Raw genomic sequence first — 13574 nt, 5'->3', positions numbered from 1 at the left:
GGGTGACTGTAGACCTGTGAGTCCAAATGGCTCCGTGTAATCGGCTAACGGCATTGGATTTGTTCTCAGTATACTCGAAGTAACGCAGACCGGGTGGAAGTCTTTTCTTAAAAAATGCAGGACTCTTTAGACAGCAGCGGATGGTTCCGGTCGGATAGTCGGGATTTTGACAGACGCGATTGGCGAGACCACCAACCGGAAAATGGACATGGCTTTTGCTGCGTGGTGCATCTGTCGCCCGCCTTGGTGGGGCAGAACTTAGAAAAGTGGAGTTTAAAGGCGCGTTTTCATCTTATAAAACTTGTAAACACTCTCGGGTCAAAAGTTAAACAAGGAAGTGAAAAAATAAGTTTTTTCGGAATTTACTAAACCCCACACATGAACAATTAAACAATGATCAATGCCTTTTCAAATGCCGTTTTTTAATTTTTCAAGTTTTAGAAATAATGCAGATATGCGGGAGTATTTTCAGTACAATATTCAGATACGCAATGGTATGATTTTGTTCGCAATAACTGTCCTTTGACCAAAATAAAAGTGTTCGTACGGTGTACGCAAAGTAGAAGGATCATAACGATTCTGTCATTCAATAAAATTAAAATGGATGACAACTCGTCCCTAAATTCAAGTTGTAGCTCTGATTTTGACGCTGCAGAAACGTTTGCTGCTTCATTAGTGGATCAGGTTGACAGTGAATCTGTAAGGAATATGGTGGCCGTGCAGAGAGACATGTGAGTTGGCGATGTGTTGTTAAAAATAGGACTGTTTTTATAAATATACACATTTCGGATGGAAAGTAATTCGGATAAGATAGAGGGGTTTTAATCTTAAGGTTGCACCGTCATTTCTGTGTATAAATCAGTCACTGTAATGGCCATGACCGAAGTGTTGCGATTGTTGTAAAACTATGAACCGCAGCCTTGCAGGTGCCCTTGATGTATATATTGTATATATTTCGACATTACGAAATGAAGGAAAACACCGAAAAGTCATAATTATTCGTTGGATATTTATTTTCTGTGTACAGATTTGATATAAAATAACATTATCTGATAATATTTCTTGCTTTAACCCGGAATCCAGAACGGAATAAGTACCCACTTTTGGTACAAAACAATTTGTACATGAAGGATTTGCCATATCAAATATCGTAAACAAAATCTGTAAACATACAACTATTTGGACTAAATTTAGTGCATGCTCTAGATCATTAATTACTTGATACATGAACCATTATATGTTCAGAATGTTTGCTACCCTATTTCAGGCTTTCCAGGTTTGAGAAAACCAATGAGATGCTTATCAATTTCAACATACTGTCAGCAAATAGATTTTCCATCACCAGCAGTCAATTCAGAAGACATACACAACTCTTGTATGATATGAAAAAGGATTTAGACACCATTTTTAAAAGAATAAGGTTAGAAGTTATCTTAAGTAACTGTTTTGAAAATTTAATTTGTATTTTGCTTCCTAGTCAAATAGCCCCCAAGTCAAATAGACCCCATTTTGGTCATATAGTCCCCACTCACTTAAAACTGGTGTTAAAAGCCTCCAAAAACGCCCCCACTTTTAAAAAAAATAATTTATATGTATGCATACATGTTATTCCAAACCATTTTTAAACCTATAATTTTACAAAATGAAGTGCAACCAACATTATTTGTATACTGTACAGTATTGATAAATTTGACAATTTAACCAAGTAAGAATAACAAACGTTTTTAAATATCACTTATAAGTAATATATCATACCTACATTTTAAATATTTCTATGCCATAAGTTTTTATTGTTTTTCTTTCTTTTAATAATGATTACACATCAAAATTAAAGGAACATAAAGGAAATATAATTTAACTTTTTTTTATTTTGAAATAATTGTATTCTTCACATATTTATTTCATATCTTTTAAATACACATTTATACTGTATGGTACAATACAATAAATAAAAGCAAGCAAGTGTATTTTATGTTTTATTTTTTATCTCATTTCACAAATTTATTACAAAAAGAGTATGAGTACATATTTTTATTGGGGCTTAGTGCGTAATTTCAAATAAAAAAAGGAGTGGGGGCTAATTGACCAAAATGGGGTCGTTCTGACCAAAAGTGTGGGGGGGGGCTATTTGACCAAAATGGGGGCTATTTGACTTGGGGGCTATTTGACCAGGTTCCTTGTATTTTATATTACAGTCATGAAAGCTGTTTTTAATTTTATTCTGTTTGTAGATAAATGTCATATAGACCACTATATGTTGTGTATTTTTAGATTTGTAGGAGTTTGTCTGCCTACTTTGATTGCACTATAAAATATTAATGTTAAACAACTAAATCAATGTTTTGTCAATTTCTATTTCAGGGTTATAAAGCAAAAACTTGCGAAGTCACATCCTGAAGCTTTCAAAGGCTAGTTGTTTTACCATTACTATTTGGTGTGATCTTACATTGTAGCATTAGCTTATTTCAGTATTACCTGAAACATATTCATAGTATAGTACCTTGTAGCCTTTAGAGATTACAATGTGAAAATGTGCACAGTGCAAATAATGAAATTTGTGCTGAGATGTAATCCCTTTTTAGCTCAGCTGAGCACAAAGAGCTATTGAGATCTCCCTATTTTCATCATTCATTGTCAACATTTTATAACTTTAAAAATCTTCTTGTCTGAAACCAAAACACACACCCTTGATATATGGTATGTAGTGTCCCATAGTGACCCTTTACCAACATAGTTCAGATTTTTTTGTCTCTTTTTTTATTTCACAAATGATATTAATGATTTCTAGAGCCCTTGACTTAAATCATCTCAACATAGAACTAAAGTGTTGATGATCAAAATCTTTGCGATATGCATAACTGGTAGTTTAAAAAAGCAACTGGAAAAGTAATATTTGCATTTTCTTTTCCGAATTTGTTCATTGCGAGGGTGCATAATCGTTTCCAATGATAGCCTTAATTCTGATGTAATCATGCTTGTTTCTATTAATGTTATCACTCTTTTTCATTTTTTATCACTTTATGGTAACATTTATTGATACATGCTCCCATTAGAGGGAGAAATCAGTTTGTGATTGGGCATTCGAAAACATCATTCTAGTTAGTTTAATGATATTATATTATATACAAGATTGCATGTTTAAAATTAGTTCTTTGACTGTGTTTTTAATTCTGCTAAATATATCCTGCAGTATTGAAAACTTCAAGCCCTCTGATGGAGGATGAGGAGGAGGAACTGGAGACAGAGGAACCGTCACCATCTCCCCACGGACACACGAGTGCACCAACACAGTCACATACAGACACAACTGGTGAAAGTTCTCAAAATGTTGACAATCAAGGTGATGTTAACACAACCCCTGAAACTATTCATTCAGTTTTGAGAACTGAAAATGTGACTATTCAATGAGATGGCACAGAAAGATTCTAGAATTTTAGCTAGTTAAGTTTTATTTTTTAAACAAAGTTGTGCTTCAGCTTGATTTAATAGAAAAACTAAGTTTTCAAAAATGAAAGGAAATAATGCAAAAACATTAACTCTATCTTTAAATCAATAATGCTGACGCTTTCAATGAGTTCATGGTGACTGAACTTTTTTTGTTCAGAACTTTCAATGGATACTCTAGCACAGTTCTGTGGTAAAGCTTAAATTTTCAAATAATTATTACTTTGTGATATATTTATGTTAAGTGCAATAAACTTTATGAACTTTTGTATTGTATTAATGTTGTGACCTACAAACTGCGTTATCTAAAGACAGATTGTATTTTCTATAATTTATAATAAGATTTAAATAGAACAAAATCAAAGAAAAAAGTTGCGATATTGTCAAAGCTGTAATGTCTTATGTGTCTTTGTCATGGAGCAAAAACATTTGTTGTGCATGACTTGGAAACAGCTGAAGATATTCTCCATAATTTGGTGTATGACCACATGACTACAGGAAACAATTGAATATATTCTCCATAGTTTGGTGCATGACCACATGTCTACAGGAAACAGCTGAAGATATTCTCCATAATTTGGTGCATGACCACATGTCTACAGGAAACAGTTGAATATATTCACCATAATTTGGTGCATGACCACATGTCTACAGGAAACAGTTGAATATATTCACCATAGTTTGGTGCATGACCACTGACTACAGAAAAAAGTTGAAGATATTCACCATAGTTTGGTGCATGACCACATGTCTACAGGAAACAGTTGAAGATATTCACCATAGTTTGGTGCATGACCACATGTCTACAGGAAACAGCTGAATATATTCACCATAATTTGGTGCATGACCACATGTCTACAGGAAACAGTTGAATATATTCACCATAATTTGGTGCATGACCACTGACTACAGGAAACAGTTGAATATATTCACCATAGTTTGGTGCATGACCACATGTCTGTAGGAAATAGTTGAATACATTCACCATAGTTTGGTGCATGACCACATGTCTACAGGAAACAGTTGAATATATTCACCCTAGTTTGGTGCATGACCACATGTCTACAGGAAACAGCTGAATATATTCACTCTAGTTTGGTGCATGACCACATGTCTACAGGAAACAGTTGAAGATATTTACCCTAGTTTGGTGCATGACCACATGTCTACAGTAAACAGTTGAATATATTCACCATAGATTGGTGCATGACCACATGTCTACAGGAAACAGTTGAATATATTCACCATAGTTTGGTGCATGACCACATGTCTACAGGAAACAGTTGAATATATTCACCCTAGTTTGGTGCATGACCACATGTCTACAGGAAACAGCTGAATATATTCACTCTAGTTTGGTGCATGACCACATGTCTACAGGAAACAGCTGAATATATTCACCCTAGTTTGGTGCATGACCTCATGTCTACAGGAAACAGCTGAATATATTCACCATAGTTTGGTGCATGACCACATGTCTACAGGAAACAGTTGAATATATTCACCCTAGTTTGGTGCATGACCACATGTCTACAGGAAACAGTTGAATATATTCACCATAGTTTGGTGCATGACCACATGTCTGTAGGAAACAGTTGAATACATTCACTCTTGTTTGTTGCATGACCACATGTCTGCAGGAAACAGTTGAATACAATCACCATAGTTTGGTGCATGACCACATGTCTGCAGGAAACAGTTGAATACATTCACCATAGTTTGGTGCATAACCACATGTCTACATGAAACAGTTGAATACATTCACCATAGTTTGGTGCATGACCACATGTCTGTAGGAAACAGTTGAATACATTCACCATAGTTTGGTGCATGACCACATGTCTGCAGGAAACAGTTGAATACATTCACCATAGTTTGGTGCATGACCACATGTCTGCAGGAAACAGTTAAATACATTCACCATAGTTTGGTGCATGACCACTGACTACAGGAAACAGTTGAATACATTCACCATAGTTTGGTGAATGACCACATGTCTGCAGGAAACAGTTGAATACATTCACCATAGTTTGGTGCATGACCACATGTCTGCAGGAAACAGTTGAATATATTCACCATAGTTTGGTGCATGACCACATGTCTGCAGGAAACAGTTGAATATATTCACCATAGTTTGGTGCATGACCACATGTCTGCAGGAAACAGTTGAATATATTCACCATAATTCGGTGCATGACCACATGTCTACAGGAAACAGCTGAATACATTCTCCATAGTTTGGTGCATGACCACATGTCTACAGGAAACAGCTGAATACATTCTCCATAGTTTGGTGCATGACCACATGTCTACAGGAAACAGCTGAATATATTCACTCTAGTTTGGTGCATGACCACATGTCTACAGGAAACAGCTGAATATATTCTCCATAGTTTAGTGCATGACCACATGTCTACAGGAAACAGCTGAATATATTCACCATAGATTGGTGCATGACCACATGACTACAGGAAACAATTGAAGATATTCACCATAGATTGGTGCATGACCACAATGACATGTCTACAGTAAACAGTTGAATATATTCACCATAGATTGGTGCATGACCACATGTCTACAGGAAACAGTTGAATATATTCACCATAGTTTGGTGCATGACCACATGTCTACAGGAAACAGTTGAATATATTCACCCTAGTTTGGTGCATGACCACATGTCTACAGGAAACAGCTGAATATATTCACCCTAGTTTGGTGCATGACCACATGTCTACAGGAAACAGCTGAATATATTCACCCTAGTTTGGTGCATGACCACATGTCTACAGGAAACAGTTGAATATATTCACCCTAGTTTGGTGCATGACCACATGTCTACAGTAAACAGCTGAATATATTCACCATAGATTGGTGCATGACCACATGTCTACAGGAAACAGTTGAATATATTCACCATAGTTTTGTGCATGACCACATGTCTACAGGAAACAGTTGAATATATTCACCCTAGTTTGGTGCATGACCACATGTCTACAGGAAACAGCTGAATATATTCACTCTAGTTTGGTGCATGACCACATGTCTGCAGGAAACAGTTGAATATATTCACCATAATTCGGTGCATGACCACATGTCTACATGAAACAGCTGAATACATTCTCCATAGTTTGGTGCATGACCACATGTCTACAGGAAACAGCTGAATACATTCTCCATAGTTTGGTGCATGACCACATGTCTACAGGAAACAGCTGAATATATTCACTTTAGTTTGGTGCATGACCACATGTCTACAGGAAACAGCTGAATATATTCTCCATAGTTTGGTGCATGACCACATGTCTAGAGGAAACAGCTGAATATATTCACCATAGATTGGTGCATGACCACATGACTACAGGAAACAATTGAAGATATTCACCATAGATTGGTGCATGACCACAATGACATGTCTACAGTAAACAGTTGAATATATTCACCATAGATTGGTGCATGACCACATGTCTACAGGAAACAGTTGAATATATTCACCATAGTTTGGTGCATGACCACATGTCTACAGGAAACAGTTGAATATATTCACCCTACTTTGGTGCATGACCACATGTCTACAGGAAACAGCTGAATATATTCACTCTAGTTTGGTGCATGACCACATGTCTACAGGAAACAGCTGAATATATTCACCCTAGTTTGGTGCATGACCACATGTCTACAGGAAACAGTTGAATATATTCACCCTAGTTTGGTGCATGGCCACATGTCTACAGGAAACAGTTGAATATATTCACCATAGTTTAGTGCATGACCACATGTCTACCGGAAACAGTTTAATATGTTCACCCTAGTTTGGGGCATGACCACATGTCTACCGGAACATTTGTTATTCCTGGACTTCAGTTATGCCTTTGGGTTAATTGAGGAAAACAGCTGTTACAGTACTGCTATAGTCATAGCCTTGGTATCCTTAGTGTCTTATTTGTAATGTAAAACATTCACCAAAACTTGAAAACTGTCAAAGATATTGACATAAAACTTTGTTAACATGTTCACGTATAAGTCTCATAGATTAAGAGTGTTGGGAGTCGTATGCAGAGCTTGTTTTTATAAGTAGGACAATATATCACAAGTGATAACAGTTGTCATCATTTTTTTTATTCGATTGTCACACAATCACTGTCTTATCTAATTCTCAGTAAGTAGACTGCTGCCTTTTAAACTGAATAATCATTTCTGCAAGTTTTTAATCTAATTTGTGCAGTGTGTGAATGGTTGGGATATAAACAGTCCAAACAAGTGATAAAGCAATTATTTATTATAAGCAAAATATATATAAATATATATGAATAAAACATCTACTGGCACTTGTGAACTGGTCAGTTGTAATAATTACAGATTGTAATTACATGTCAGATTCTGTCAAGAGATATTTTGCTGTACATTTTGTTAATTAAAATAAAATGTCCCTGTACCTGATATTCTTTTCCCTGAAAGTTCTTAAGCATAAACAATCCATGTAGAATTCATTACAATGTTATAAAGAATGCTACACTGTAGCTAGACTTAAGATCATGTCAGTGACTTCACTTAATACACATGTTTTTGGTGTTATAAAAATTGCAGAGCAAATTACACCAATTGGAAAGCATGGCTTTGATTTGAAAGCATTAAAAACAATACATTCTTACTAATTGTTGCATTTTTCCATGATCGCTTCTTCTAACAACTGCATATTGGCCATACATGGTTGCAGATATTCATGATGTTGTAGAGGAAATATATCAGTCATATCAAATATACATTTATAAATACATCACAATCCCAAAGGTTACAATTTTTGATTGTCTTCAGAGTAAGGTTCTATTTTATCTTAACACATGCTATGATATGGAGTTTAAGAACTATATATATGTTCTCTCTGCAAGAGTTAAACAGCCTTACTATACATGCGACCGCAAGGAAAAATACTAGCACAGAAATATTTTACTTTATCTAACATGAGTTTTGGACACAAGGTCAGGTAACTAATTTGTTTACCAGTATATAACACATATTGCTATTACACGATCATGCCCTTTACATAGGATATACATTTCTCCTTTACACAGTATACAAATAACATACCTACTTAATAAACATACATGTATATGAATTCTACAAACTCTGCTTTACCCTAGAATCGAAAATGTATACATGTGCCATTTAAAAATGATGCAGTTACAGACATAAACAATGCTATCCATTTTCTTGTATCCAGGTACAACATACATTTATAACATGACTCGCGATTCTCAGAAACTTCACAATAATTCATCAAAACTATGAAAGGCACTTTCATGCTGTCTTCGACAATTTGAAAAGGAACTAGCACTGTTCACAACATAGTAATATTACATACACTTTCATATTAACAGTCTATACACACGCATTACTGTAGTATATCCACCTATCTATGAGAAATCTAACTGTTACAACACGTTAACAAAAAATCTAAAGACAGTTTTTCCGATATGAACATTGTGTCCAGCTATTTCCGCCTCCTCATGCATTGGCAGGGCCTCAATATCTAGATGATATGACATCCCTGGGGAAAGCTTCTTGCGCTTGGCATGCAGGGAGCTCACTCCTCGTTTTTCCCGTATAAAGAAGAGTTTGTCATTTCGATTGATGATTTTATAATCCACATTGCCTTGTAGAGCGGAGAGAGCTGGAACTATTTTCACGAGCTTGGTTTTTCTGCTGACGTCTGAGAGATCGACATATACTGGCAAAGGATGGGTAATATCAACTGTGGTCTCATTAGCTGCCTTCAACTCCATGTATCCTCCCTCTCTCTCCTTTTTAGAAGCGTGGCGTCTGTTTTTACCCTGCAAGTATTGGCATTCTAATTATAATGATGTAGAAAACAGAACCCATAATGTTTCTCAAACCATTGTACACAGCTGGGGAAGAAGATAGCATGATGAATTCAAGCAAATCATCTGGTAACATTTATATTAAAACACAAGGATATTACATGAATGTTCATTAAATATTGAATTTATTCAAAACGTTTTCTAAAATTGATAAAAACAAGCCTTGGCAACAACGCAATATTCTATTGATATTGTAAGTACACATTTCATTATATACAGCGATGAATACATGAAATATGGCTATATAGTAAGCAAATTTTCAACACTTTGACATCTTATCAAATGTTATACCACTAGTTTTATATAGAAAATATATAATGATATTATTTCATGCTTGTGACATCATTTATGACTTAAAAATATAGATATATCTATATCAAATGGAAAATAGGTACCTTAATGTACTTGCAATATCAAGTTCTTATAGTATAAACATATACCTTCTGTCGCATGGCCTCTCTCTTGGTGATCCTGAGTATCTTGGGTCGGAATCTTGCTTGCTGTGAATGAAGGTCTTCAATCACCACATCCCCCATGTTAGCTGCGATACCAGTGCTGTACTGGGAGGACTCACCGTCTTGTACTATACCTGTAATTGTTATTGCAAAGCCTTTTACAGTTAAACAAAAGAATTCACATAAGATGGACAAAATATTATATTTCATATACTTAATATAAAGTATTCTTATGTGATTTCTTTGAAAGCTTAATACCAAAGTTAATCTTTCAAAATGTCACTTACTCTAATTCTATCTGAAATATGTCCAGTAACAAAGAGCAGTGACAGTATTCTCTATTACCTGCACTTTTTTCATCCTCTTGGACAGTGCAATAACATTGCATGTAAAGTTAAGCTTTCAAAATGTCACTTAACTCTAAATCTATCTGAAATATGTCCAGTAACAAAGAGCAGTGACAGTATTCTCTATTACCTGTACTTCTTTTCATCCTCTTGGACAGTGGCACGTCAAGTGGAGTATCACCAATATTGCAGGAGTAGCATCCCTCCCCTGGGGGTAACTCCCCCACCCCTAGAGATGACTCGTGGGGGAGCTCCACACCCGGTGGGAACATGTTCTTGTACTCTGAGGGCGATATTGTCTGGATACAATGCCTGGTCAAGTAGCAGAGAAATAAGTTTGACTTTCAAAAAAGATTTCCTTGATACTGAAGAAACATTCCTGACATATACAATTATAAAACTGAAATAAGATTCATTGTATAAATGTTTATACTTATAAGTCTGTCTATGATGTAAACACTGGTAATTTTTGTTTAGTTTTATGGACAGATACTTTTGGTTTTGCAATTAAATGTCTTAAAATAAGCTGCATACCCCTCTCCTATCATCTGGTAGCCTGGGGGACATCCACACTGGAACTGCTGCCCAGTCGGCATACACTCATACACGCATGGGGTGCCTGAACACACATCTATCTCTGAAACAGCAAGTTGCATATGGATAAACAACCATTCTTCACCATACATTATTTTTTATAGTAAAAAAAAGGAGCACACAATAAAAATGAATAAATACAATGTTAACTTTTAGCAATTTCATGATCAAATGGTATTGTTTTTTATGTTTTTCTACTTGAATTCAGTCTTAATAACACAAATTTTCTAGAATGAGCCTGAATTTCTATTTTCTTATGTAAAGAATGAGTAGTTGTTCGACCCTGACTCAATATAAATGATAAAAATATTAAAAATTTCTTAAGAGGCAAAATCACTATAACAAAGTTTAAATGTTCGGGCTAGTGTTAATTTAGATTACTGTAAACAAATTGATGGGTGAAACTAAACAAAGACATTCCTGCACAAATGTTATCCCTAACTAACACAATCTATTCCCTCACCTATACACTGGTTCCAGTATTCGGTGTAGCCCTCGGGACAGCCACAGTAGAAGCCACCCGCACTGTTTTCACACAAATTCTCACACTCGCCACCTTCACACTCATTTACATCTGAAATGTCATAGAAACATTCACTATGTAAGACATGAAAACTTATAAAGGGATGCAATTCAGATCAAAATTTATTTTACACTGGCTAAGATTGGGCATATAGGTTTACAAATGTCTATCTGTCTGTCCTTAGTATCGATTGATAGACAATATTTTGCCCATACTTTAACTCGTGAGCAGTTCGGACCATGAAACTTCAGACGTTGGTTGCCCTTGACCAGTAGATAAGCAACATTTAGGGGTCAGTATCAACAGATCTATGAAAACTTTGTTCACACAATAACTCGAGAACAGTTTGACCTAAGACCATTGAATTGAAGATTAAAAAAAGAGAGGAAATAAAGTTGCCCAATTCAAAAAGATAATAGTTTTTTGGATTGAAATGTCAACGGTCAAGTCACTATCAGCAGTGCTATGATAACATTGTTTGCACAATTACTCAAGGATAGATTGACCCACAACCATGGAACTTTACTGGAAGCTCTAAGTCAAAGTTGACGTTATTTGGATAATTTGTCCAAATTCAAGAATTGCTTGATCCAGGACCTTCACTCCATAGAATGTAGGTTGTATTTGACCTTTAGAGGCCCCTTATTGCTTTGGAAAGTTAATTGGTACAATATGATGGTCACTGTCATGGTCAATGCATATCTTTTTTAAGGCTCTTAATCCTGTCTAGCAAATATTTCTGACAAAGTGGTATAATGTTTTATCAAGGAAGGTTTTAATTCAAAACCACCCCAACAATTCAATTCACTCGGCTATAAATTGAGTTGTGCGCACATCATATGCCTGTTGAAGCAAACAAACCAGAGAGAATATATGTGAAGCATATTAATTGTAAAAGAAGCAAACCTATGCACAGCCTGCCAGTGGAGTCAAGCTTATAACCATGGTCACACACACACTGGAAGCTGCCCTGGGTGTTCCTGCACTGGCCATTCGGGGAACAAAGGTGAGACTCTAATATACACTCATTAATGTCTGAAACACCAAACACACCGATTGACATAATATCTACATACATTGTAAGTATATAACTCTTTCTACATATATAACGTCTACACTGCAGTTGATTATTCCCGATTGGATAATATGTGAAATCCATTATAAGGCGTTGCTGTCATGGATCATATAATTGGTAAGACAAGCTATGGTGATACCTAAGCACTGTCCATCCCTGGCCTGGTTGAAGCCTGGTGGACAGCCACATGTGTAGCTACCCTCTGTGTTAACACATTCATGCTGGCAGTTGTGCTGGCCGGTACTGCACTCATCTATGTCTGAAATACAAATAATTGGCTAAAGCAATCATAGTAAACATTGTTCATGTTAGTTTAAATCAGCCCACATTTTCTACCTTACACAATACTTTTTTACATTTTTTTTTGACAATATTTTGGAAAGAAATAGTGTACTTCTATTCTTCTTATACGTAACTGCTTTTGCTATAGCTGAAGTTAAAAGAAATGGATCAAAGACAAGACATGTAAGATCCACATGAATATGAAGTGTACCCTTGCATGTCCTGGCGTCCATGTTGAGGACGTAACCGGCAGAGCATGTACAGAGGAACGAGCCTTCCAGGTTCTGACAGGTGCCATCACATGGAGCGCGGCCCTCCACACACTCATCCACGTCTGAAACACAGAGCATTGTGAATGCATGATGTGACCTAATGGAATGTTTTCATTTATTCTTTTGATATCACCTTGATTAAAAATACAACAGGTAGCTCAGAAGGATCATACTCAAAGAATGCCATGACAAATGAAAAAAATGATGTATCATCTTTAATCTTGACTAGTTTTTTTAGAGGTCTAGGAACAATTGAAATAATTGTATACTTTTTGCCTTTAAAGTTTTGTTAAACACCATAGATTTCACAGCAAATTAAATATAACAACTTCTAATACTGAAATCTTTGAACTAACCTATACACTGTGATCCTGAGGTGTCAGGCTTGTAGCCATTGTTGCAGATACACCTGTATGACCCCATGGTGTTCAGACAGCGGCCATTCTGGCACACATTGGCCAACACTCGGCACTCATCTATGTCTAATGTAGAAAACAATAGAGATGGCTACGAGTAATCATGCATACAGTAGATATTGGACATGTAGATAGTATAAGCCAACAAGAAACATGAAATCAATAGATGACAGTTTAATTCTTACCATTTCCATCAACGTCATAACCTCCTCCAGATGGGCACAATCTGTCAAAGGCAGCTGAAATAGTTAAAACAACATATAAATCATCAAAAATGTCGACTTCCATAA

General features: G+C 35.8%; 2 protein-coding genes across 2 annotated transcripts in view; one reads left to right on the top strand and one right to left on the bottom strand.

Annotated features, from left to right (window-relative positions):
* The first annotated feature begins 595 nt into the window (after window positions 1–595).
* Window positions 596–3713, top strand: LOC128228559 (kxDL motif-containing protein 1-like). The gene is made up of 4 exons (XM_052939935.1): window positions 596–731; window positions 1268–1420; window positions 2362–2408; window positions 3191–3713. The coding sequence occupies exons 1-4, from the start codon at window positions 601–603 to the stop codon at window positions 3406–3408; spliced, it is 549 nt and encodes a 182-aa protein (XP_052795895.1). The 5' UTR covers window positions 596–600; the 3' UTR covers window positions 3409–3713.
* Window positions 3714–7702: 3989 nt separating this feature from the next.
* Window positions 7703–13574, bottom strand: part of LOC128228192 (fibrillin-2-like) — a 44957-nt gene continuing 39085 nt past the window's right edge. Inside the window, exons 57-66 of the mRNA XM_052939354.1 lie at window positions 13470–13523; window positions 13225–13350; window positions 12808–12930; window positions 12454–12573; window positions 12146–12274; window positions 11180–11290; window positions 10657–10759; window positions 10253–10434; window positions 9761–9909; window positions 7703–9272 (exon numbers count right to left, since the gene is read on the bottom strand). Coding sequence (XP_052795314.1) covers window positions 8874–9272; window positions 9761–9909; window positions 10253–10434; window positions 10657–10759; window positions 11180–11290; window positions 12146–12274; window positions 12454–12573; window positions 12808–12930; window positions 13225–13350; window positions 13470–13523 — 1496 coding nt within the window. The 3' untranslated portion in view covers window positions 7703–8873. The remainder of the gene's footprint in view (window positions 9273–9760; window positions 9910–10252; window positions 10435–10656; window positions 10760–11179; window positions 11291–12145; window positions 12275–12453; window positions 12574–12807; window positions 12931–13224; window positions 13351–13469; window positions 13524–13574) is intronic.

Source organism: Mya arenaria, chromosome 3 (assembly GCF_026914265.1).
Source record: "Mya arenaria isolate MELC-2E11 chromosome 3, ASM2691426v1".
Classification (NCBI taxonomy): domain Eukaryota; kingdom Metazoa; phylum Mollusca; class Bivalvia; order Myida; family Myidae; genus Mya; species Mya arenaria.
Note: the sequence above shows the minus strand (reverse complement) of the source record. Positions and strands in the feature narration are given on the sequence as shown.